The sequence below is a fragment of the Antechinus flavipes genome, chromosome 4 (assembly GCF_016432865.1).
Source record: "Antechinus flavipes isolate AdamAnt ecotype Samford, QLD, Australia chromosome 4, AdamAnt_v2, whole genome shotgun sequence".
NCBI classification, from domain to species: domain Eukaryota; kingdom Metazoa; phylum Chordata; class Mammalia; order Dasyuromorphia; family Dasyuridae; genus Antechinus; species Antechinus flavipes.
Genome location: NC_067401.1, coordinates 110,980,604 through 111,005,741, shown reverse-complemented (window position 1 = coordinate 111,005,741; position 25,138 = coordinate 110,980,604). Strand labels below are relative to the sequence as shown.

The 25,138-nt window shown below is 51.1% G+C and overlaps 3 protein-coding genes across 7 annotated transcripts; 1 reads left to right on the top strand and 2 right to left on the bottom strand.

Annotated features, from left to right (window-relative positions):
• Nucleotides 1-1,764: 1,764 nt before the first annotated feature.
• Nucleotides 1,765-7,009, bottom strand: KRTCAP2 (keratinocyte associated protein 2). Of its 2 annotated transcripts, none has more exons than XM_051993884.1 (5): nucleotides 6,891-7,009; nucleotides 5,885-6,039; nucleotides 4,953-5,016; nucleotides 2,471-2,537; nucleotides 1,765-1,920 (listed from the first exon to the last, which is right to left on the bottom strand). In XM_051993884.1, the coding sequence occupies exons 1-5, from the start codon at nucleotides 6,892-6,894 to the stop codon at nucleotides 1,800-1,802; spliced, it is 411 nt and encodes a 136-aa protein (XP_051849844.1). In that variant the 5' UTR covers nucleotides 6,895-7,009; the 3' UTR covers nucleotides 1,765-1,799. The 2 variants fall into 2 exon arrangements, with proteins under 2 accessions (XP_051849844.1, XP_051849845.1); XM_051993885.1 differs by lacking the exon at nucleotides 6,891-7,009 and adding an exon at nucleotides 6,614-6,717.
• An 839-nt stretch (nucleotides 7,010-7,848) lies between these two features.
• On the top strand, nucleotides 7,849-17,751 carry TRIM46 (tripartite motif containing 46). Of its 4 annotated transcripts, none has more exons than XM_051993882.1 (10): nucleotides 7,849-7,957; nucleotides 9,619-9,880; nucleotides 10,206-10,549; nucleotides 11,087-11,230; nucleotides 11,385-11,480; nucleotides 12,071-12,324; nucleotides 12,693-12,814; nucleotides 13,931-14,233; nucleotides 15,692-15,989; nucleotides 16,407-17,751. In XM_051993882.1, exons 1-10 carry the CDS (start codon nucleotides 7,895-7,897, stop codon nucleotides 16,798-16,800), a joined length of 2,280 nt encoding a protein of 759 aa, XP_051849842.1. In that variant the 5' UTR covers nucleotides 7,849-7,894; the 3' UTR covers nucleotides 16,801-17,751. The 4 variants fall into 4 exon arrangements, with proteins under 4 accessions (XP_051849842.1, XP_051849843.1, XP_051849840.1 ...); XM_051993883.1 differs by lacking the exon at nucleotides 7,849-7,957 and adding an exon at nucleotides 8,687-8,737 and having other exon boundaries at nucleotides 10,341-10,549; XM_051993880.1 differs by lacking the exon at nucleotides 7,849-7,957 and adding an exon at nucleotides 8,687-8,737.
• A 1,887-nt stretch (nucleotides 17,752-19,638) lies between these two features.
• Nucleotides 19,639-24,738, bottom strand: MUC1 (mucin 1, cell surface associated). Its single transcript, XM_051996608.1, has 7 exons — nucleotides 24,609-24,738; nucleotides 22,253-24,051; nucleotides 22,081-22,136; nucleotides 21,792-21,931; nucleotides 21,387-21,505; nucleotides 21,138-21,287; nucleotides 19,639-19,982 (listed from the first exon to the last, which is right to left on the bottom strand). The coding sequence occupies exons 1-7, from the start codon at nucleotides 24,661-24,663 to the stop codon at nucleotides 19,914-19,916; spliced, it is 2,388 nt and encodes a 795-aa protein (XP_051852568.1). The 5' UTR covers nucleotides 24,664-24,738; the 3' UTR covers nucleotides 19,639-19,913.
• Between the last annotated feature and the right edge of the window lie 400 nt (nucleotides 24,739-25,138).

Here is a 25,138-nt window from a genome sequence, read left to right as displayed (position 1 = left end):
CCATGTATCACATATAGAAGACAGTAAGGAGTGATTTGATGGAAGTAGGGATGGGTATCATAAGACTTTCTAAACCTATGAGCATACACAGCCAGATTTTCATGTTCTTTTTTATGTAGTCTTTTTTTTTTTTTTTTTTACAAATTTTTCCAAAGCTCAGGGATATTTTAGTTTACCCTCGATGAGAAACAAATCTAGAGACGTGACTTGCTCTAGTTTACATGCTAGCAAAGGGTTGAATCAGGAATCAAATTCAAATTCATCTCCTTCCCTTCTGCCAAACTTTTTTTACTGTCCATATAAGTTTTTTTTTTTTAATTTGTTTTCCCCAGTTACATGTAAAAAAAATTGTTATACATATATTCTAATTTTTTGCATATTTTCTTATGAATCATGTTGGGAAAGAAAAGTAAAAACAAAAGACAAAAATCATGAAAGGGAAAAAAAAAAACACTAGAAGAAACAGGGGTGGGGAGAAGTGAATATATGTCAATTCACATTCAGTCTCCATAGTTTTTTCTCTGGATACAGATGGTATTTTCCATCCAAAGTTTATTGGGATTGCATTACTGTCCATATAAATAATTTAGATTTACATTTTGCTTTAAAGTTCCTAAAGCATTTGCACTTATCATGTGTGATAAATGTTGTAGGCATTATTATGCCCATCTTACAGAGGAAATAGCTTAGGTGAATTGTTCCTGCTATCAAAGCTATTGTCAAAAGTGGCTTGTTAGCAGGTCTTTCTCATTCCAAAGCTTGCACTTCATCCAATAGGACAAAATGCTTCTCAAGGAGGGCTAGAGCTGTCAAGTTGGCTAAACGTTGGGGGAGTAGGATGTAGAGGTAAAGATGGAGTTAGGAGGGGATGGAGCAAAAAATGTCTCAAAGGTACAGGATGATGAAGTGTTAATGAGGCTATTTCTTCAGCTAGAATGGGAAGTGGGAACAAAATAGAAGTCAGAAAGGGCTGATTTGTGGAAGGAGACTCTATCAAGGAGAGAATCTTATTGACATTTCTTTCACTGTCCCATCCCAGTGCCTCTTTCTTGGTCGGAACTGTGTTCTAGTTTCTCTTCCAAAATCTATAATGTTCTCATCCTTCTGAGCTGAAGATTGCTAATCACTGCTTGAGCTAAAGAAAGGTCAAAAGCAAGCAAATGGTGGAACAATTGTTAGATCACAGAAAAATGCAGGCAGTAGAGTCACAAAGAAGCCATGTCTGAATTCAGATCTGGATTAAAACCCAGCTCTATTGCTCACTACATGAGCTTGGGGAAACCACTTAAATTGTAGGGACCTCGTTTCCATTATCTATAGAATGAGGGTGTTGGGCCAGATGACCTTCCAAGTTCCTTCCAAGTCATCTACCCAAAATCCAAACATAGGAAAGCAACTAAAATCTGCCATAAAAAACAAACAAAAAAAAAAAAACATGAATCCTCTGTTCATCTTGGATAAAGATTATTCACTAACAGGCATGCTGGAACCAGCTCATACCTGCTCAAGAGAATTGGTTGTTAAATGTTCCTTGTGAGCATTTACATCTCAAAAATCAGCAAACAATACAAATCATGGCTTGATTTACTATTTTGTTGTCTATCTAGATTAGATTTAATTTAGTGATGGAGAAAATGTTAATAATAAGGATTACGTTTCAAAGTATATCACGCATGTGGTTTCTTTCCTCCAGAAAGACAGTTGTTAAAAATTTACCAGCACACCACTGTTAACACGACCCAAAATAGACCACCACACACTGGGTTACAAAAGAATCCGCTTTATTGGTCACTGAAGGGTCAGTTCCTTTTCTTGCTTTTGCCTGTAACCTTGGCAGGGACAATGACTGGTGCGGTTGCCTGATACAAAGCAGAGGAGATCTTGTTGATGTAGTAAAGACCGACCATGGAGAAGATGAAGCTGCCCAGAGAAGGAAGCAAAAAGGGCATGTCAGTAACCCAAACTGGCACATAAACAATAAATGCTTATTCTTTTCTTTTCCCATCCCCTTCCTCTCTCCTAAACCTATTTCCTCATATATGTCAGGCCCAGCAACTGAATCCTTCAGGGATATCCCCCAGGGCGTTTGTCCTGAAATATGGAATGGGGATGAGGGATGGAGGCAGAGGGGAGGTGGGAGGGAGATGGCCTTTATGACCTTCTCTCTCCTCTGCTGCTCCATTTTCGGGGCTGAGTGCCTCGTGGCAGTGCCCTCAGTACTGCTACCCTGGGAAGGCCTTTGGGCCTGGTGATGACGGGCAGCAGCCTGCAAGCTGAAGGGAGATGCTCATCACCACACTGGCTGTAAGACGACTACAGGGACCCGTGGGGATCGTCTAATTCGTGGCTAGAAGGAACATCCATGACAGGGAATCATGGATCCTTAAAAAACTGAAGTAAATTAGACAAAAGAGCATGAGGCAGTAAGGAAGGCGGGCGAACATGGAAGCAGCACGATGCACGGACTTACCAAGTGGTCACACAGACGCGGTGGATGAGGCCGGAGGCAAAGAGAGCCAGTAAAAGGCAGATGAGAACTGGAAGGGAGGAAGCAGAGGGCAGAACTCAGACTGAGGGCTCAGGAGGAACTTAGGGCCACACAGGGAGGGAACACAATTTGGGGCAATTCATCATGTCTTGACCCTATAGGAATAACTGGAACAGGCAACATGGCAGAGGGCAGTCGTCCTCCCCAGCACAAGATAGGGGTTTAAGTCACAGCTTAGCCCCCAACAAGCTTCTCTCTCTTAATCATTCAATCAGAGGGAACTCAGGCCTAGACTTGGAGTCAGAAGATTTAAATTCACATTTATTTTGGATCCTGACTGGCTGTGTGGTCATATCAAGTTACTTAACCATTGTCTGCCTTAATTTCTCCACCTGTAAAATGGGGATAATAAAAGCACCTGACTCACAGGGTATTGTGAAGACCAAAAAAGATACTATTTTAAAAAGAGCTTAGCATTGGGCCTGGCACATAAACAATAAATGCTTATTCTTTTCTTTCCCCACCCCCTTCCTCTCTCCTAAACCTATTTCCTCATATATAAAATGATAATACCACCTATAGCAGCACTAACCTACAAGGGCTACTGTGAAGCTTAAATGAATTTTTTTAAATCACAAAAAACCCCTGCATATTTTAAAGTGCTATATATGTCCTTTGTCATAACTATTAAACTCTCAGGGTTCTAGCCTCTTGGAGAATCAGCCAACTACTTCTCTTTGCTGGCCTCCATCTCTGGGTCTGGATAGAAGGAATCCCAAAAGCCTGCAGCAGGACCAATTAAGACTTAAGAGAAAGGATCATCTGGGGAACATGAATGGATTTCAATTTTATGGACTAGAGGTTTAAAAGAGGCATATTTCTGTCTAGGATTTAGGGGCACAGCTTCACTAAAATTTACTGTGTATATTTAACATATATCAGGATCACTTGCTATCCTGGGGAGGCAGAAAGTGAGAGAAGGAGAAAAAAATTGGATTGAAAAGTTTTATAAAAATGAATGTAGGAAACTATATGTGTATTTGGAAAAATAAAAAACTATTGGGAAAAAAGAAAAAAAATGTACTGTGTACAGGTGCCATTTGTCCTGTCCAGATAGGAAGCTTAATAAAATGGATATATATCATTGGACTTAGGAGTCAGAAAGACCTGGCTTCACATCATGCCTCAGACTTTCACAAGCTGGGTAAGTACTGAAGCTCACAGGGCTTCAGTCTCCTCATTTATGATATGAAAGGATTGGATCCAATTTACTCTGAAGTTTGCATTAAATAACAAAATCCAGTCAACTTTCTACCACCTAAATAGTCAAGGAGAGAATTTTAAAATCTGCTCTATTTGGCTTTGGGGTAGGTAATTTTTAGAATGTGTTCAATATTTCAATACAAAAGCTCTGTGGTGAGTGTCTGCTTCAGAAGCTAAAAAGCAGTCTGGCCTCTGACTCACTCTTTCTGGGGAGGAAACTGTTGTTGTCAGAGATCTAGAGGTAGGATCGTCGCCCTGTCATTAAATTATTAATTACCTTTGTGACTGGGGGCAAGTCACTTAACCACTATGCACCTCAGTTTCTTCATCTGTAAAGGAAGAGAGTTGGACTGTGACCTCTCAGGTTCTACCTGAATCTATGATTCTATGGTCCCTTTTCCTTGCCGGGAAAAAAAAAAAGAAGAAAACAAAACCTGGAATAAAACTGTCCATCTCATCTAGCTCACCTTCCCTGCAAAGTAGGTGATGAATTATTTTGGCTTCAGGGGCCTTCTTTACTAGCAGACACAATATAATTATAATAATGATGATGATTGTAGTTATATGTAGTACTTCAGAGTCAGTAAAATGCTTTACAAATTTTAACTCATTTTATCCTCACAATGATCCTGAGATGTAAATTCCATTATCCCCATTTTACAAATGAAGAAAAAGAGTCCGAGACCAGTTAAGTGACTGGATTGTCCAGAATAACAGTTTATATGTATCTGAGGATGACTTTGAATTCAGATCTTCCTGACGCCAGGCCCAGTACTATGTCCATAGTGCCACCTAGCTGCTTCCCCTAGTTTTTAGTGTTCTTTCTTCAAATTATCATATATCTACTTACCTGTTTACAAATTGTATCCCCTAGTAAACATGAAATCATTCAAGGCAAGGTCTGGGCTTTTTTTGTTTGTTTGTTTTGTCTTTTAACTTTAGCACCCAGCACAGGACAGTTCCTGGCAAACAGAAAGTACTTAATAAATCCTTTTTGTATTGGAGTAGATGTTTGACCATTAATGGAGAAGGGAAGAAAAATTGTATCTGTAAGCCAAGTCCCACATAACGTGTCACTCCCTTCCCCTGATTGTCTCCTATATATTCTCTACAGTTCCCCTTTCCCAATCAATCCAGTTCTATAGGAGGAAAGGGCTCCAATATCCCAGTGTCCACCAGACCTCTCCAGATTCTCACTTACTCTCAGGAAAAATCTTGGCTTGGAACCCTTTACCAAAGACCAAGTTCTCCAAATTGTTGAAGGCCTGAGGTGAAGAGATTAAGGAGAATGGAAATGACACATTTCATTGACTCTTTGGAGGTTACTGAATATCATCCTTAAAACAACTCTGTTATGTTAGTGTTATATAGGTTCTCTCTCTTCGCCTATTATTTCTCTCCCAATATTATCTATTTACCTGTTTATTTATAGATATTTATATATTTCTGTCTCCATCTGTATCTCTACTCTCTCTCTATATATATATATCTCTCATCCATATCTCTCTCTCCATTTATCTCTGTCTCCTCTCTCTATATATATAAATATTCATATGTATGATCTGTACATATATATGTATAATCTGTATTCATTCCTCCATCTCCACTTCTTGATATCTCTACTTCTGTATCTCTATATTTATCTCCATAGCCATCTCTGTTTCTCCATTTCTCTCCATCTATCAATATCTCTACTTCTGTAGCTAAATGTCTATATCTATCTCCATCTCTCTCTCCATATACATGATCTGTTTATGTGTAATCTGTATTCATTCCTCCATCTCCACCCATAGATATTCTCTCTCTATCTCTCTCTCTCTCCATTTATCTCTACCCCTCTCCTTCTCTCTATACATATATAAGATCTGTGTATATATGTGTATAATCTGTACTCATTCGTCTCCACCAATTGATATCTCTATACATCCATCTCCTTGTCTCCATATCTCCATTTATCTCTACCTCTTTCTAATATGCGCATGTACATAATGTTCTGTACATGTAACCTGTATTCATTCCTCCATCTCCATCTCTCTATCCGACCTTTCCTCCTACCGGACTGAAGCCAAGGCCTCTCCCCGGGAGTCTCTGGTCTCCCTCCCCCTTCTCTGCCCCTCGGCCTGGAAAGGATACGGTGAGGGAGAACACAAAGAGCGCTGAGCCCAGCAGGCCCCCCTGGATGGTGAGCCACTCGGTGGAGGCCAGCTGCCGGCTGTACATCTGCATCCCGGCAAAGAGCAGCAGGGACAGGAGCGAGGAGAGGGCCAGAGAAGTGCCCGTGCCCACGACTGAAAGGGAAAAAGGAGGAGGGAAGAAGGAACAATTTTAGCGGGGGCGCACCCCGACTAGCCCCGCTGCGGCCGGGTACCCCGCGACTCACAGTTCCCCAGCAGCACCCCAAAACCGTGCCAAACGTCCGGGCCCCTTGGTGACTTCCTAACGCCTAGTCTCCTGCCCTAATAATGACGATGGTGGAGGCGATGAGGGCCACGCCGGTGGGACCCTTTCTCGCGGTCACCAACCTCCCCGGCAGGCCCTTGGGGACCCCCAAAGGCGAGGTTACAAAGGAAGCTCATTCCGGCAAGGCATGGTTACTGAAGTGTTTTTAAAACAAGAGATCCCGGGTAAAAAACTGGAACCCCTGCGTTCGGGTTGGGGCTTTCCCGGATGCCATTTTCCAGAGGAGGAAACCAATTACGCCCACCCATGTTCTCCAGTGAACATAATCGAGTGTAGTTTCCAGCTAACTCCTCAATAATGCGCCGGTAATGGCCGGTTCTCCCACTAACACCTACACTTCCCAGATAATGCCCCATTCAATCAATCAGTCTATGAGAAGACAGCACAGAGCAGAACGCTGACCCTGAGTTCGAATCCCGAATGCCTCTAGGTAGCCTCGGGACGGTCATTTCGGATCTCTGAACCTCAGTTTCCTCATCTGTAAAATGGGAATTAGAGGTGTACCAGGATCCTTCCAGCGCTCAGTCTCGACTGAAGCCCTGCCCATGGAAGCTTGCCGGCCACGTCAGCACTGCCAAGGCCTCGGGCTCCGATTCAGCAGCGCTCCCACTCCCACCCAGGCAGTACCCGAGCCAACCCTCCCAGGGGATCCCAGCCAGATTCTGCCCGGTCCGGTTACCCATGATGCTCCACGTGCGGGTCGGCTCGGCACCCCCTGCCCAGAGAAAGGAAGAAACCGAACCGGACTCGGAGAGTTGTGCGCATGCGTCAAGATTCGGCCCTTTTTTCCCCCTTTCCCTCCCCCTCTTCGACTCCTCCTCCTTGCTCCTGAAAACGTCGCCATCTGTCGGAGAGGAGGAAGAAGTGCAAGGAATCCGAGCTCTAGCCACCGCCCCTGCCCTGTCACTCTGCTGGTCCACAGAACACTCTCCCCTGTTCTAGTGCATCCCAGGCATCCATTCCGTGCCCGTTGTACTCATCTCCTATGCACTGCCGGATCCACTGCCTCCAGTTCCCTCTACATCATCCCGGATGTGTGCGTGTCCAATTCGCCCCCCATCCCCCCGGGCCCACTCTGCCCACTCCTCCCCGATGCTTGTTGCATAGCGAATTCCAAGACTCAGGTCGCCCCTCCCTACGGACCCCAACGGCCCCGACCCCGCTCCCTTCCCGAATGGTGTCGGCCTCCCCCAGTCCGACAGTTCTGAAGGGTGAGGACTGGGGGACGGCGGCCGGTGTGCACATGCCCACCACGGCTATGTGACAGGAGTAAAGGTGCTTCAGGGAGCAGGATGACAGCACAGCAAGAGCAGTCTCCCCAAATCTCCGCCTCCCCACTTTCTAGGTTATCCTCCCCCTCGCGGGGAACCACGTGGGGGAGAGTCCCATTCTTCCATCACACCCCCCTCCCGCCACCCCCGGCACCACCTTCCGCACCCTCTCTGCTCTCTGCGCCCCCCCCCCCCCCCCCGCGCCGTTAGAAGCCGGTCCCTGGAGCATGCGCAGTGGTGCCCCACCCCAAGCCCCCCCCAGTCAATGTTCCCTCCCCCACCCCCTACCCCACCCCGACTCCTGCATTAAGCTAGGGGGGCTCATAGGCGAAGCCTGGATCGGACACATCAGGCACCGGAGGAGGGGGGGGAATTTGGGGGGTGGGGGTGGGCAGGGAGCATCCAGAGAGCCATGGCTGAGGGTGAGGACTTGCAGACCTTTACTTCCATCATGGATGCGCTGGTCCGCATCAGCGTGAGTTGGGGATGGAGGGGGGAAAGTGGGGAACTGGTGGGAAGCTGGGGAGAAGTGGTCATGGGCGAGGGACCGGGGGACGAGTCAGGGACCCGGAGTTGGCGACAGCCACCGAACAGGTGGAGGGGAGGGTCTGTCGGAGGTGCGGATGCCGGGCTGCAGCCCCGAAGGTAAGAGAGATACTGGGGTGCGAAGCTGGGGGCAGGTGTGAAGAAGGATAGGGAAGAGAAGATACGAGGGGACACGCGGTGAAGAGGGAAGCTGCTAACCGGCTTTGGGTTGCAATGGAGTAAAGCGTCTAGGAGATGGGACTTGGGGAAGCTGTGAACAGCTGCTGGGGAGGCTCGCCAGATGTCGAGGTGGGGGAACGCGGCGGCTTAAGGCATAGGTCCGGAGGGCATCTGCCCGGGGTTTTCGGGTCTGGGGTAACTGAGAAGGGGGCTTGACAGGAGGGATGGAGGGATGTCAGAGGGGACCAAGGATACTCTGGAGGGGAGTGTGTGCTTGGAGAACTGATGAGGGGATCATAGAAGTGATTCCCCTCGAGGTGTAAAGCTCGCTTTCCACCTCTCCCCTGACCGCACCCCATGTCACCCCCGCTGCCCCTCACCCCTACTCTCACCCCCACCCCCGTGCGCCTCCGAGCCCTGGGTTGTCATGGCAACCCCGTGCCCGGCGCTCCCAGGGGCGGTGCCAACCCGACTCCCCCCCACCTCCTTCCCTCCCTCCTTTGTGTCAGCTGCGCCCCTGGCCGGGATGGCTGCTAGGAGAGGGAACAAGGTGAGGTTGGGAAGGAGAACGTGAGGGAGGGGACAGCTGGGGGCCCCCCACTACCACTGAAAATGGGAGAGGCTACTTCCGGTGGGGAGGGGGAGGGGGCGGGGCCCTCGTTACCCCCAGCTCCCTTGGGGGGCAGCTAGGGATGCTGTGCTGTTGGAGGATGGGAGGCGGGGCAGAAAGCGATACAGTGGGATGGCGACGGTGGGAGGTGAATCGTACGGAGGGGCGATCGAAGCTAGCAGACGGATTGGTTCGGAGGTCTGAAAACGCTGCAGGGTCAGGGAGGAGGAGGAGGACAGGGAATGGAGCCCTTAGAAAGGACAGGGACAGGAGAGGGAGCAGCCGCTGGCAGAGCGCTAGAGAGAATTGGGCCTGGGATCCATGCAGTCTAAGGGATTGTGTCCTTGAGCAAAACGTCCGTGCTTGAGAGAGGGGAGTGGGGGCGGCGGGCAGGTGAGGAAGGGGGGAGGGGGGTGCGGAGAAATGCGGCCGGGTTGCTGCAGAGCTAGGAAAGAGGAGGGGATGGGAATGGGGAAAACCATGGCCCCGCCCACAGGTCTCCCTGTGCCGACCCTTTACTGAGGGAAACTGAGGCAAGAGGGGTGTTGTATTTCGGGGTGTGCAAGGCAGGTCAGATCAGTTACTAGCTTGAAACTGGGCTTGGGAGCGCAGAAGTGGGTGGTTGTATGAGAAGAGTGGGCTCTTTCCTTTCCTGCCTTTTTCTCTGGAGATCCTGACCCAGCCGTTCCAACCTCATACAAAAATCCAAATATCAAGTCCTTCGGTTTTATCCAAGGGTCTAAAATGAGGTGAGGGAAAAAAATGCCAGGCCCCTTAAAATCCCTTCTCCCTTTCTTCCCCCTTCTCCTTCATCCCTTCAGACAAGCATGAAGAACATGGAGAGGGAATTGCTGTGCCCTGTCTGCCAAGAGATGTACAAGCAGCCACTGGTGCTGCCCTGTGCCCACAATGTATGCCAGGCCTGTGCCAGGGAAGTTCTGGGGCAGCAGGGTTATGGGACCCACACTGGGGATCCCAGCTCTGAGCCCACCTCACCTGCCTCCACTCCTTCCACACGAAGTCCCCGCCTTGGCCGTAGAACTCTGCCCAAAGCAGACCGCCTGGACAGGCTGCTCAAGTCAGGTGGGGATGCTGAATTCAGGTGGGAAAGGTTGGGTGGGGAGGTGGGTGATAATCAAAAACGACCATAAAGCAGGAATTGTCAGAGTGAAGTACAGAAAAGCTAAAGGTTGTCTGCCTGAGAAATGAGGGGAAAAGGAAGTGAGGGACAAATGTCTTCTCTGTCTCCTTGTCTAGTGATATTTTGGTTTCTGCTGATGAAAAGGCACCTGTTTAGGGGATAATTTTCTTTGTGTCCCAGCTGTGGCACCAGCTGTGGTTTGAGGATTGGAATTAACACATACCCCCTTTCCCCTCTCTCCATCTCCCTCCTCATGCTCTCCTTCAGGTTTTGGAACATACCCTGGCCGGAAACGGGGAGCCTTGCACCCCCAGATTGTGATGTTCCCATGCCCAGCATGCCAGGGTGATGTGGAGCTGGGCGAGCGGGGCCTGAATGGCCTCTTCCGTAACTTGACTCTAGAGCGGGTTGTGGAGCGGTACCGTCAGAGTGTGAGTGTGGGTGGTGCCATCTTGTGCCAGCTTTGTAAACCCCCACCTCTGGAGGCCACCAAGGGCTGTACCGAGTGCCGTGCCACCTTCTGCAACGAGTGCTTCAAGCTCTACCACCCCTGGGGCACTCAGAAGGCCCAGCATGAACCCACCTTGCCCACCCTCACTTTTCGCCCGAAGGTGAGCAGGTCTTGCCAGTCAACCCTCTGGGTCCCTCTGCAGATGCCTAAAGAGCTAGAGGAGAGGGAAGTTCTGTATAGCATTATGTCAACTGCAGTATGGTGCTTCCTTGCTACCAAGGGCCTTGGATATGTGGGCACCCAGAGAATCATCGAGCAATCTGCAAATGATTAGATGTTTATATAAAAACGCAGTGTGTGCCTGTATGCCCGCACAGAAACACACCCAATTGATATCTTTGCCACTGATAAAGTATCGGTGATGTACTCAAACAAAGAACTGGATAAGCAGTTTGGTGCTAAGTGCTACCCAGAATCCCATCCTGTATTTGAAGGGCACCCATTACTACCCAAAATGATGCTCTTAATTTTAGATTCCTCCTTGCACCTAAAAAAAGCCCCTCTTGCTGTAGTGCTCCCTAAGGCTCTTACAGTCCAGCTGTTCCCAGGAAAAGTGCTACCTCTGCCTATGGCACCTAAACACAGGCATCTGGGAGACTAAGAAGGATTTCTTAATACCGTTGCCTTCTCTCTGCAGGGTCTGATGTGCCCAGACCACAAAGAAGAAGTCTCTCACTACTGCAAGACATGCCAGCGGCTAGTGTGCCAGCTCTGCCGGGTTCGGCGAACCCACAGCGGGCACAAGATTACACCCGTGCTCAGTGCCTACCAGGCTCTGAAGGTGAGTAGTCGTCATTCTTTAGCCCCCTCCTCTTCGCCTCTCCCCACCCCACTACACAATCACTCTGTGCCACACTGATCTGATCTTTCTCACCACGGGGGCAAAAACTCCTCCTGTGCCCGGGCATAATGCCCGCTTCTCTCTTCCTTCACAGGAGAAACTGACAAAGAGCCTGACATATATTTTGGGAAATCAGGACACTGTACAAACCCAGATCTGTGAGCTGGAGGAGACAGTGAGGCACACAGAGGTGAGGGAGGGCACAGGGGCAGGCGTGGTGCCAGGGCAGGGTGGGTAGGGCTGGCTAAAGTGTCACAGAGCTCTGATGGTTCTGAAAGGAGATAACTTTAGGGTGCCTTGGAATTGTCTGAGGTGATAAGTAAGCAAAAGTTGTCGGATACTTTGGTGCATGTGGCAAGGTTGACGTGGATTCTAGTGAATAGAAAGATGCAAATAGGGACAGGTAGTCTAGGGAAAGTCCCAAAGGGAAGTAGCATAAATACCCTAAGAATTAATATTCAGCCCCCAAAGGTTGGCACAGGTGCCCAGAAAGTTGGCATAGCTGTTGGATAGCTGTAGCATTGATGTTTTCTGCCAAGTTGTTTGTTTTGGAAGCCTAGGGGAATGGGCAATGATACAGGCGAAGTGTCTGGCATGAGTGAGCAAGGGTCCACCGAGGGGCCGTGCATCTTGTCCCTTTACCTCTCGAGGTGAAGATAGTGTTAATTCATATACTTAGGGAACTAGCAGTGATGCTGGATGCCCAAAAAGTTGGGGAAGGGCCCAGTGGAAGAAAGATGGAAAATCATGTTCCTTGTGCCCTTCTCTTCCCTTGGGCAGGTGAGTGGTCAGCAAGCAAAGGAGGAAGTGGCTCAGCTGGTGCGGGGGCTGGGTGCAGTGCTGGAGGAGAAGCGGGCAACTCTGCTGCAGGCCATTGATGAATGCCAGCAGGAACGGCTAGCCCGGCTCGGGGCCCAGCTCCAGGAGCACCGGAGCCTGCTGGATGGCTCGGGACTAGTGGGCTATGCTCAGGAGGTCCTCAAAGAGACTGACCAGCCTTGTTTTGTACAGGCTGCCAAGCAACTACACCACAGGTACTCACCGGGCACCGTGCGAGGAAGCCCTTCTCCAGAGCGGGGCAGGGCTGAGAACAAGGCAGTAACATGGAGGGCATGAAAGGAGGAGGAAGGAAAAATACTCTAAAGTTCTTCGTGTGCAGACAAGTGACAGCAGATGCCCGTGTTAATGGAAAGGGTGGAGTTGGTTCTTTGAGCTTCCAGGGCTTATTTGGATGCTCTGAAAAATATTATAGAACAGGACTGAGGCTTAAGGGGTGGGATGGGCTCTGAAACCCAGTGCTAGGGCCAGAGCCATCTATGAGATGCCAGGGAGCCAGGTCCGGTGCCAGGGTGCAAGAGGTGTGAGGTCTCTGCTGACCACCATCACCTGCCTCCTTCTCTAGGATCGCCCGCGCAACCGAGGCTCTTCAGAACTTCCGTCCAGCTACCAGCTCCTCCTTTCGCCACTGTCAGCTGGATGTGGGGCGTGAGATGAAGCTGTTGACTGAGCTCAGCTTCCTAAGAGGTAATGAGGTGGCCAGACCCTGTCCCCTCTCCCACCTCCCCTAACCTCTCCTCCCTCTTCCTGGCAGCGGGCCCGGGGGGCAGTGTCCACTTCAGAGAGCTTCCTCCCTGCCCTGCCCTCAGCCTCCCCAGCGCCCAGCCCCTGCTCAGCCCCCGACCCTGGCTCCATTGAGCTCCGCTCAGCGCTGCTTCTCCCTCTCTTTGTTTATAGGCTGTGGCCACGGCGGAGTCTGCTCCGGAGCACCCCAGGCAAGTCACTGGCCCCTGCCCCGGGGGCCCTGCCCTCCCGCTGGGCCCTCTGTCCTACTCTGCCCTGCTCCCCCACCCCCAGAGCTCTCCTCATTTCGCCACCTCTCTGATTTTCCTACCATGGGGCCTTTCGATGGTCCCTCTTGACTTGTGACCATTGATTCCTCCGCCAGCAATTCTGCTTCCTTTCTCCTGGCCTTTCCCCTTTCACTTACCTCACCTTTGTCTTCCATCTGATTTTCACTTTCCTTTTTTCGCTTTTGTTCCCTGCTCTCTCCCTTCCACCATCTCTTTGCTTCCTCTCCTTATTCTTTTATTGATTTGTGTACTAGGGAGCTTTTCCCTTCTCTCTCCTTTCTTGTCTTCTTTCCTTGTCCCCACTCATCACTTAGGGTTAAAGGGGACCTTAGAGGTCAGTTATAGGCCCAGGACCCCCCCCCCCATTTTACTGATGAGGAATCCGAAGCCCCTTAAGATCCAAGTGACTTGCTCAAATTATCCTGCTAAGTAGCAGCAAAGCTAGGAAGAGTGTCCATCCTGCCTCCGATTCCCAGGCTAGTTAGTGTTCTCCCTGCAATACTGTGCTTCCTCTATCATCCTTTACTTTCCACTTGTCTATTTCTCCCTGTCTTCTTCCTCTTCCTCCCTAGATTTTGTATACCTCTCTTTTCCTATCGCCTAGATGCCTGCTCCCTGCTTGTCCCAGCCTGGGTGCCAGTGTCTCCATTTCCCAGCTTCCTTCCTCAGGAATCCCCCACCCCTCACTTCCACTCACCCTCCGGGCTCCCGCTGCCCGCCCTCTCCTTTCCCCTTTCCCCCATCCCATCGCTGGCCCTCATATGTCCTGACCTGCTCTTTCTTCTTGCAGTACCTGAGGCTCCTGTCATCGATACCCAGCGCACCTTTGCCTATGACCAGATTTTCCTCTGCTGGCGGCTGCCCCCACACTCCCCTCCTGCTTGGCACTACACTGTGGAGTTCCGGCGCACAGATGTCCCTAATCCCTCAGGCCCTACCCGCTGGCAGCGGCGAGAAGAGGTGAGAGGGACCAGTGCTCTGCTGGAGAACCCAGACCCAGGCTCAGTCTACGTGCTTCGGGTCAGAGGCTGCAATAAGGCGGGCTATGGAGAGTACAGTGAGGATGTCCATTTGCACACCCCTCCTGCACCAGGTAAGCTGCTGGGCCAGGGCTGGGGACTGGGACAGGTATGGATGCTAAGAGAACAAATACTTAGGGATTTAGGGTATATGAGAGATAGCTTGGTCCTGTGGGAAGAGCTTTGGACTTGGAGACAGCAGAAATCTAGATTTTTAATCCTCTGACACTAGCTGTGTAATCTTGGGCAAATCACTTAGCCTCTCTGTGCCCCAGGTTTTCCTTATTTGTTCATGCTCTATCCTGCCAGTCTCATGGAGTTCTGGGGAAAGTGTTTTGCAAACCTTAAAGCATTCTGTAAATGTGAGACTTTTTATAAGAAGCGATAAATCGCTACTCTAAATCTGTTTTTTCAATCAATGACCCATGGGCAACTCACTGAAACTATTTAAATCTTAGTTTTCCCATCTGCAAATTGGGGACAATAGCAGTGAGGGCAAAGTGGAGAGAGAGCTGGCCTGTGACTTGGGAAGAGCTTGATCCCAGTTTCACTTCTAAAGCCTACTTGGCCATGTGATCCATTTTCACCCCTAAAGTCTGCTGGCCATGTGATGCTGGGTAATTCACCACTCAGTGCCCCCAAAAATTCTCAAACTATATGGGTCAAACAGTCGATAATCTGGATTAGTAGGAGTTCTTATATATCATTGAAATGAGAGATCCAGTCACCTCACCCCACATGACTATCAAAATCTCAATAAATTCCCATGTTACCATAAGGCATCTAATCTATTCTGTCATGTTATTATAAGATTTAAACAAGATAAGGGTCGTAAAAGGACTTTGTAAATATCTGATGATTTAAATCTAAAGCACTAGGAAGTGAGCTTGTCCGGTTTGTTGTCACAAAGAAAAGAGATGGAGGTGAAAATGAAAGAGAAACTAAGGGATGGACACAGGGACTCTTAGCCATGGGAAAATATGTGCGATGGGATAGAGGCAGAGGGTCCCACCTATTGGGCTCAGGAGAGTACCCGTTACTAGAGACAGCAGAGGAGTGGTTGGGGTCTGGGGCTCAGGGTGGGGGAATGACTTGTACTCTTGCATAAACATTCTTCCTGGGGTCCCACACCCATCCTTTGCCTTCTATCTTCATACTCACTCCCCATTCCTATTTCCCCTCATGTCCCACTGTCTGTCCTAGGAATTAAATCTCCAGGTTTCCTCTCTCTTTCTACCCCGCTTGAGCATCGCACCCAAACCATCCGGCTCAGGCATTGTGCCCAGGCCTGCCCCTCCATTATGGTCCCTTCCCTCCTCCCCTCCCATCAGTCTGGCTTGAAATGAGGAGACAGCCGGGGGACATTCTCCCAGAGGATGCTCCCCTTCCTCCTGCTCCCTTTGAATTTGGACTGACGTCTTGCTGAAACCCCGACCTCCCTGGGCACTGACAATTCCCCGAGTCCCCTCCCCATGCTTTGCTCCTGCTTTCCCCATCCTCCTGTTCTTCCGATCTTGCCCACTCTCCCCCAGTGCTGCACTTCTTCCTGGACGGGCGCTGGGGCTCTAGCAGAGAGCGGCTGGCCATCAGCAAGGACCAACGGGCAGTTCGCAGCATACCGGGAGTGCCTCTGCTCCTGGCAGCCGAGCGACTGCTGACGGGCTGCCATCTGAGCGTGGACATCGTGCTGGGTGACGTGGCCGTGACCCAGGGCCGCAGCTACTGGGCCTGTGCAGTGGATCCAGCCTCCTACCTGGTCAAAGTGGGTGTTGGGCTAGAGAGCAAACTGCAGGAGAATTTCCAGGGTGCCCCAGACGTGGTCAGCCCCAGGTCAGGCCTTAGAGCGGGACTGGGGGGGGGAGCGCACCGGGGCCCAGGAGGGCTGGGGGGGGCAGACAAGGGGACGGAGCAATTTGGCCCCATGGGCATGTGGAAACCCAGGCCTTGGGGGCGGGAGAGGCTGTGGCAGCAGGCTAAGGACTAAAGGGAAGGGGCCCGGGGCTCAGGCGAGCTCGGCTCCCCTACTCAGAGAATTTGGGGGAACTTTCTTAACTATAAAAGGAGGGGCTTGAGCTGGATTCTTTCTAAGGCCCCAGTTATAATATATATTATATACATATAATGATCCTTTGCGGGGAGGGATTTAGGAAGGGAACATAGGAGGAGACAATGGCAGGGAGGAGAAGAGGATGGTCGGTCCCTGATCCCGTCATCCATCATCAGCCCTTCGCTTTGGACCCTCCCCAGGTACGACCCAGACAGTGGCCATGACAGTGGAGCAGAAGACGCTACCGTGGAAGCATCTCCCCCTTTCGCCTTCCTGACCATCGGCATGGGCAAGATCCTTCTGGGAGCCGGCGGCAGTGGCGGGGCGGGGCTGACGGGCCGAGACGGGCCTGGGGCTGGCTGCACCGTCCCTCTGCCCCCCCGCCTGGGCATCTGCCTGGACTATGAGCGGGGTCGGGTCTCCTTCCTCGATGCTGTGTCTTTCCGCGGGCTGCTGGAGTGCCCGCTGGACTGCTCGGGGCCTGTATGTCCGGCCTTCTGCTTTATCGGGGGTGGTGCGGTCCAGCTGCAAGAGCCGGTGGGTATCAAGCCTGAGAGGAAAGTCACAATCGGGGGCTTCTCCAAGCTGGATTGAGCCCCACAGACATGGTGGGTGCTATGGGTCCTGTTCTCCTGGATTCCTGATCTACGCCACACCATGAGCCCTAAGCCCGGCCCAGGCTCCCAGAGCCTTGGGGGCACCCCCTGCCCCGGCTCCCTCCCCTTAGGAGCTTTCCCTCCACATCTCCTCCTAGTTGCCCCCTTGTCCCCTGACCAGTTTCTGTCAGTTCCTCCCTGGTACTGCCTCCTGTAACCCTTCCATAGGGCTTCATCTTACTCCCCGTCAGTCTCCTTGGCTCGGGTACATCCTCCACCATTCCTAGGTACTGGGCTGCCCGCTACCTTTTTCACTCTCTCCTGGCCTAGGCATAGGATCTACTGAGTTTACACATCCCAGGAAAAAAAACTCAAATTTCCTCGCCCATCCTGCCTGGGCATCTTAATCAAGTCACCCAGAATGGGCACGTGCCTACTATATCCCCTCTCACTACTGTACCTTGATTCTTTCAGTCTGGCTTAGAGTAAGGGATCTAGGTCTGGGGGACACTTCCCAGGGAGGACTACCCCCCAATTTCTCACTGACGCCCTGCTAACTTCCCTGCTCCCCACCCGAGGTTGGTAAGCTCTTTGCTCGCCTGGCAGGGCCCAGGCACTCTATCCCAGGCGGCCACAGGAAGGTGCCTGCTGGGAGCGAGGGGCTGGGGCCCCTTTCTGTCGTGCTTGCTTTATCAGGGGTACCCCAGTTTCTCTGGCTGCATGTCCTCCCCTCCTTTCCCTCTGCATGTTTGGCCCTCCCCATTCCCCACTGCCAGTGTGCCAGTCTTCCCAGGGGCCCTGGTGGGCAGGGCCCAGTACCCCGTGGCGGGCGAGGCTGAGCAGTATCTCCGGTGCCCACCCTGTATCCCCTGTGGTGGGCAGCGCTCCGGTCTGTGCCGACGGCTGTTATTTTCACAGTTTCTACCAATAAAGGAAGATGCCAGACACAGCCTGGTGTAGCCATTCCTTTCAGAGCCCCCTTTGCCGCATTTACAGTGATGGAAAGCAGGACTCTCATTTCAGTCCTGAGAAGCTGGCTGGCCACTAGAGTTCCCTGACAGGGGAGGAGATCTCTGCACTAAACCGTGGTCTTTCCCAGGAGCTAGGGCAGCCCCCAGCCCCCCGTCACCCCGACAGGGACACACCGCGTGCACGGGGAGGGCAGGGCAGGGGCGCCCGCACTCACGGAGACCGCCCAGCCCCCCCACACCCTTCCAAGCAGCACACGGGGCACCCTCCTCCCCACTGACAGTGCCATGCCGCAGGTGAGCGCCAGAGGGCACTGTCCCTCCGAGTGGAGACCGCTTTGGGACAGGCAGGGGCCCCTCCCCCGGGCCGCGGGCAGCCAGGCCTTAGCCACCCATCGGTCGGGTAACCCAGCTAAGGAGGCAGGGCGTGGCTCCTCGGCAGGGTGGCACCTCTCATTCCCAGAGTGGGGGGGAAGGATGGACCCCAAACCGCCACAGATGGGGGGGGGGGGCTGACAAAGCCAGGAGGAGCTAATTCGGGAGCTGTCGGGGCAGCCTTGAAAATGGAGGGAACTGGGACCGTGCCAGTGCCCGGATCTAACACAGCCCTTCTTATCGAAGCTCTGTTGACTCTGCGACTGTTATCATTGCCCTGGGATTTACTTAATACCAAGTCAACTAAGAATAGAGCTGCCCCCGGCACGGGGCCAGGGGTGAAGGAGGGGACCAAGGCTCCACCTGCTTTGGTGTGAGAAGAAACCCCTTTCTGGGTTGAGCCAGTACAACCAAGCACGTCTAGGGCTGGGGGGAGGAGGGGAGGGTGAGGCAAGCTCACTCCTTCTGACACTGAGCTCTCCTCTCTCTCGGTTTCGTTTCCTCCTTCCTTCTGGGAATCATCAAAAATGTAGTGACGGGCAAGATTTCTGACAAACTGAGGCCATTCACACTACCAAGTAGTCCTAGATATTGTTGCCAATCTTAGAAGGCGTCCCGGTCACCCCACTCCTTCCAGCTCCCCCTTCTTGCCAAGACTAGCAATCCCCTTGGAACACAGCACACAGGAGGCTACAAATGGAATGGACTTTGGGGGGCTGGGGAGAAAAATCTGGAACTTCACTAAAAACTAGAATGGAAGTGAGTAACTCAATGAGATGTCAAGAATCAGTCAAAACTTAAAAAAAAATTTGGAACTCAAAATTGCATAAAAGCGAAAAAAAGGGGAGAGGGGGAGAAATGGACCTTAAGAGATTGTCTAGTCCAATTTGCTTGTTTTTACAGATGAGATAACTAAGGCACAAAGGAGGGAGTCATCGATACCCAAGGTCAAACAGCTAATCTAGGGCAGACTAAGAAGCCACCACCTCAACTCACATGCTTTTCTAATGCACTCACCTACAGCAAACATCTCCTTTCCCCTATTTCAAAATCCCTGACTCATTTCCCACAACATCCCCTCTACATTCGTTCCTCTTCTATGGTCTCTTCACCTTTTCCCTCAAATCCTTATTGACCTTCAAGCACCTCTATCCAATATCCTCAGTCCCAAGATATAAACTACTCCCAAATTTCCCATCAGGATCCTCCTCCTTCCCCTCAAACACTCCTACCATTATCAACGGGTCCCACTATTACACCTATAACCTAGGACAAATCCATTTAAACTTTCTTACCTTCACTTCCTCTGTAAAACTTGGAGACATTGCCCACCTATCGTCCCAATTTCATACCATCCTCCCTCCTTTTCCAATTCTTGCCCCATCCCCCCAAAGCGGTTCTACCCCAAGCCCACTGGGGCCTTTGAGTTTAAGGGTAGTTAGAAGGTGGGCTGGGTCAGAAGAAGGAAGAATGAAAGGTTGGGAGATGTCCTCTGTGTGTGGGATCATCAGCTTTATTCAACCACATACAATTCCTCTTCCCCCATCCCTACCCACCCGGGCTCCTTCCCCTCAGGAGCAGGCGTGAGGGTGGGATAGCAGCAGGCAATCTCTGACATCTGGAGATGGATTATGGAGATGGGGGAGGGGGGTCTAATGCGCCTTCCAGGAAGGGGCCCTCAGGGCACTTCTCACTTTCCCTTCCAGGGAGAGGAGGGGAAGTGCTCCCGGCAATGCTTGGCCCTAGGCACAAGGCTGGCACGATTCCTTCATAGGTTAGCAGAAGTGGCCACTGGATTCACGTAAGAGAGGCTGTTGCCACCATTTCCAGGAGAGATCTGAGTGGGGAGGAAGGAACATGTGTATGTTACATTTTTAAGGGGTACGGGGAAGAGGTACTAGGGAAGGGCATGGTGCCCCCAGTATTCCCCTTGGTGGAGAAGGGCAGCAGGGTCCCCTACACACTCCCCTACAGGGTTAACACAGACAGAGCACCTGCCCGGGGCCCCACCAACAGTCCCATGCGACTGTAAACAACGTCTTTCTCTCCCTCTTCCCTCTGCTCGGCTCTTAGCCTTAGTCTTCCCACCCCCACCCTCTTATCTCAAGCTCCTTTAATTCCCTCCTCCCCCAAGAGCGGGACCAGACAAAGAGCTGAAAGGCCGAGGAGTGGGCAACAGAACTCGGAGAGAGTAGGGAAGAGTCTCCCTTCCCCCACCCTAAGTTTTAGCCCAAGGTGGAGAATGGTAATTATTTACCAAGTGGCCTGAGCCTGATGGAGGGAGGGAGAGGAAAGGGGAGTATGTGGGGAAAATAGAAAAAGCTGCCTCTGGGCCTTCTGGGAATTGCCGCCACCCCTACCCCCCTTTCATCTAATCCCGATTGGGTTTTCCTGTCTTCCCACCAAAAACAAACCAAAAACTAAAAATAAATATAAAACCAAAATGTTTGCCCCTCTCCCTAAGCATTTACAAATTCACCACTCACAGTACCATCCTTGTAGCCCTTCAGGGACTAGTACCCCCTCCCCCCCCCAGGCAGCAGAAACCACCCATTCTGCCCTCTGGGCACCCGGGCAGTTGCCTAGATAGGAGCCAAGTCTGCTGAGCCATGAAGTGCTTGGTGCAGGCACCATGGGCACCCAGTGTCCCTGGCACCCTCCCGAGGGAATGAAGAGGAAGGGAGGTGGTCACTGGCTCCCTGAACTCCCTTCGCCCTGACTTCCTGGACCATCCACTTCCAGGCCCTCGGCCCCTTTTCAATCCTCCCCCCCAGTGCTGGCCCTCTCCATCCAGCAGAGACTACGCTCCTGTGTTCTCCAATGCCCACTCCTCGTTGGTGTCTGTTTGAAATCCTTCAGATTCTCTCACTACACTGTGAGGTCTATGCTCTGTCAAGCCCACTTCTCGGTGCCCATTGCGCACTGAATATATCCCGAGTCCCTTGACGCCAATCACACTTGCCTTCCCAGTGCCCACTGAGTATAAATTCACCTCTTCGTAGGGAGTGCGCTTGGTGCTGCCTGGGGGCACATATCGCCCATGGGTATGATAAGGGGGGTACTCGTTCATGGGATGATAAGAATCTTGGGATGGGAAGATATCCAGCTGTCCATAATGTTTCCGGCGGAAGTAAGATATCCCCTAGAGTGGTGGAGATAAAGGCAAAGGGGCACAGTGAGTAATGGCTAGGGAGCCAAGATGGGGGAGGACCCAAATATCTGGGCTGGACAAAGCACTTACCAGGACAGCAAAGTGGAAAATCGCCAAAGCGAGCAGGATACAGACTATCACAAGCAAAGCAATGGCATAGCCAGGCACAGCAGAGCCAGTAGATGAGGCTTCAGAATTCCACTCACGGACTAGATGGAAGAGTTGAAGTGTAAAGAACTCTCCCAGGGTTCTGTGTCCCCATCTTCTTTAAGACCCCTGCTCCCCTCCCACGGAAGGGAAAGGTGTTCTGGGAGACTGTGTACTTAGGTCAAAGGAGACCCAAAAGTATGGGGCAATAACCAAACCTGGAAATATGGATTCCTGGCTTGGGAGCAGACTATTTGGGGGAAGACTCCAAGTTCTCAGAGAGTGCCTGAGTAATGACTCTGGCAGATATGGGGCAGGGGGAGGCAGTAGGAAGGACACTCAACTTACCAATTATATCTGATGGTGAAATAGTCAGGTTGTAGAGGTAACCTTTCTTCACATTTTCAGCAAACAGTTTCTGTACTTGACTGGTTGTGATGCTGCCCTCTTGGAAGACCACAGCACATTCTGTAATCACAGAGCCCTTTCTGGGCACAGGGAGATTTGCACCTAAGTCCTATAGGTTCCAGCTCCTGGTTCAGAATACTTCCCCCTCCTTCTGGAACTGGTACTCTTTCCCATATCTAAGCTGGTATCCTACCCACCCTCAACACCACCCACATCTGTAGACTGGTACCTGAATTGGAGCAGGGAAAAAGTCACAAATGCCTTGTCTTTGTAGATCTGCTGCAACTAGGAAAAGAGAAGAAGGAAGAAGGATAGCCAGGATGTCAGAGGATTAAATGGCTATTTGGAGGTGAGGAAAACAGTCTGATTTCCCAACCCATAGGGGAGAGGATGGTACCTACCAGACCACTGATAGAATTCTTCAATTCTCGGTAGTAGAAGGAGCTGGGATTTTCCAGAGAAGAATTAAAGTGCAGATTGGTGATGACGAATGAGAGGAAAAACATGACACTCTCATTAATGTCAACTGGGAGGTAAGGGGTACTTTGGCTGATCGTACTGGGTTGTGATATGGAGCTGTGATTATTGTCAGGGGCAGATGTGACTTTCTGGTAAAGGGTTGAAGAAATACTCTTCTGATTACCAGTTGTTGCTGTAATGATTTTGGTGCTTTTTGTAGCTATGGTGACATGATGATTAGTGGGTGTACTGGAGGTGTGATAGTTAGGGGGTGCAGATGTGTTGCTATGGTGACCAAGGGTTGTGGTTGAGGTGTGATGGTCAGGAGGTGCAGATGTGTTGCTATGGTGACCAGGGATTATAGGGGAAATGTGATGGTCAGGGGCTACTGATGTGGGACTATAGTATATGGAGGTTGTGGAGGAGCTGTGACTGTCAGGTTGTGTAGTTGTGATGCTCTGGTGGCTGGAGTTGGAACTGTGACTGTCAGGATGTTCAGTTGTGACGCTAAGGTGACCAGAGGTTGTGGAGGAGCTGTGTCTGTCAGATTGTGTAGTTGTGATGCTCTGGTGGCTGGAGTTGGAACTGTGACTGTCAGGATGTTCAGTTGTGACGCTAAGGTGACCAGAGGTTGTGGAGGAGCTGTGACTGCCAGGTTGTGTGGTTGTGATGCTCTGGTGGCTGGAGTTGGAACTGTGACTGTCAGGATGTTCAGTTGTGACGCTAAGGTGACCAGAGGTTGTGGAGGAGCTGTGACTGCCAGGTTGTGTGGTTGTGATGCTCTGGTGGCTGGAGTTGGAACTGTGACTGTCAGGACGTTCAGTCGTGACGCTAAGGTGACCAGAGGTTGTGGAGGAACTGTGACTGCCAGGTTGTGTAGTTGTGATGCTCTGGTGGCTGGAATTGGAACTGTGACTGTCAGGACGTTCAGTTGTAACGCTAAGGTGACCAGAGGTTGTGGAGGAGCTATGACTGCCAGGTTGTGTAGTTGTGATGCTCTGGTGACTGGAGTTGGAACTGTGACTGTCAGGACGTTCAGTTATGACGCTAAGATGACCAGAGGTTGTGGAGGAGCTGTGACTGCCAGGTTGTGTAGTTGTGATGCTCTGGTGGCTGGAGTTGGAACTGTGACTGTCAGGACGTTCAGTTATGACGCTAAGGTGACCAGAGGTTGTGGAGGAGCTGTGACTGCCAGGTTGTGTAGTTGTGATGCTCTGGTGGCTGGAGTTGGAACTGTGACTGTCAGGACGTTCAGTTATGACGCTAAGATGACCAGAGGTTGTGGAGGAGCTGTGACTGCCAGGTTGTGTAGTTGTGATGCTCTGGTGGCTGGAGTTGGAACTGTGACTGTCAGGACGTTCAGTTATGACGCTAAGGTGACCAGAGGTTGTGGAGGAGCTGTGACTGTCAGGTTGTGTAGTTGTGATGCTCTGGTGGCTGGAGTTGGAACTGTGACTGTCAGGACGTTCAGTTATGACGCTAAGGTGACCAGAGGTTGTGGAGGAGCTGTGACTGTCAGGTTGTGTAGTTGTGATGCTCTGGTGGCTGGAGTTGGAACTGTGACTGTCAGAATGTTCAGTTGTGATGCTGTGGTGATCAGATGTGGGTTTGTGTGTGCTAGATGAAGCTATAGCATGTGAGGTCACTGCTGTTGTACTGTCATTCTCTGTATTTCTGTTGCTACTGGTTCTGTCTGCAGCTGTAGTTGTAATTGCTGTGCCAGTGGTGTTGTGGAGGACAGCTATAAGAAGTTAGAAACACTAGGTTAAGCTGGAGTCCAAACAAATCAGGGAGAAACAACAGACCCAGAGAGATTTAGGCAGAAAGCACAAGGAAGAAATTTTAGGAAGGGGATGGGTGTGAATGGAGAAACCCAAAGACACCAGATATTACTTCACCTTCCTTGACTCCATTGCTAGCCCATAACTTCCCTCTCTGGGTTTCTGCTTCTATTTTCTTCCATTATTGCTCTGTTCCCCCTCTCCAACTTCCATATCTGTCTGCTCCCCAAAAAAATATTCTAGGTAAATCAACCAAGATTCCTCACTGCCCACTGCCAAGTCTTTCCAGTAAGGCCCCTTCTCAGTCTTAGGTCTCTGTGACCCTTTCTTCTCCCTCCTGTGCTTTTGTCCCAACTTAGAGACCCCCAGATCACCCTTACACCAGGATTCCCTCTTTCTTTAGTTCCCTCTGCAGAGGTAAAAAAGAACCAAAACTCTAGCCCAGGGGCAAAAAACAAAAACAAAAACCGTCTGAGCCAAGCCACCCCTTCCCCGTCAGTTTTTCCTCTGCCCTCACCTGTAGGTAACAGGAACAGTACAAGGACCAGGGTGGGTTGGATGCCCGGGGTCATGGTGGTAACCAGCGGAGGAGAGCACGGAGCAGGCAGGGCCGGGTTCTGCCCCAAAAGCTGGGTCGGGCTCTGGAGCCCGCTGCTTTATACCGGTCCTCTGCCAGAGGCCCCGACAGCCCCAACAGGTGACAGGTGACACAACCCCGCCCCCCCCTTCGCAATCCCTCCTCCCCTTCTACTTTTCCTCCTCCTCCCCACACATTCCTGACCCCTCGGGTACACTGGGCTCCAGATCGCTCAGCCCTCTGAGTTTCTTCTCCACCTGGTAACCTCTCATCTCCTTTCCTTCTTTCCACATAGAGGGGAGTCTGGCTACTTGGAACCCAGATCTTCTTTCTGAGCCCCGGGGCAGTTTCTGGGCTGAGGAAAATGGAACGGAGACTAACTATTAGGTTAGGTTAGTAGCTCTGGAACCACAAGGGTTCAGGGCTGCAGACACTAGAGCATCTTCCAGCCCCCAGAGTCCCTGATTCCC

Bases quoted from the DNA above. Each gene is read 5' to 3' on its own strand.
- KRTCAP2 (XM_051993884.1), bottom strand. The intron at 5,017-5,884 runs GTATCCTTTCCA...TCTTCACCTCAG, and splicing joins TCTTTGTGTTCTCCCTCACC to GCCTTCAACAATTTGGAGAA. The intron at 2,538-4,952 runs GTAAGTGAGAAT...CCTCCCTTCCAG, and splicing joins AGCCAAGATTTTTCCTGAGA to TTCTCATCTGCCTTTTACTG.
- TRIM46 (XM_051993882.1), top strand. From the start codon at position 7,895: ATGGCTGAGGGTGAGGACTTGCAGACCTTTACTTCCATCATGGATGCG. The intron at 7,958-9,618 runs GTGAGTTGGGGA...TCATCCCTTCAG, and splicing joins ATGCGCTGGTCCGCATCAGC to ACAAGCATGAAGAACATGGA. The intron at 11,231-11,384 runs GTGAGTAGTCGT...CTTCCTTCACAG, and splicing joins GTGCCTACCAGGCTCTGAAG to GAGAAACTGACAAAGAGCCT.
- MUC1 (XM_051996608.1), bottom strand. From the start codon at position 24,663: ATGACCCCGGGCATCCAACCCACCCTGGTCCTTGTACTGTTCCTGTTA. The intron at 24,052-24,608 runs GTGAGGGCAGAG...AACTTCTTATAG, and splicing joins ACTGTTCCTGTTACCTACAG to CTGTCCTCCACAACACCACT. The intron at 21,932-22,080 runs GTACCAGTCTAC...CCCTGTGCCCAG, and splicing joins TTTTCCCTGCTCCAATTCAG to AAAGGGCTCTGTGATTACAG.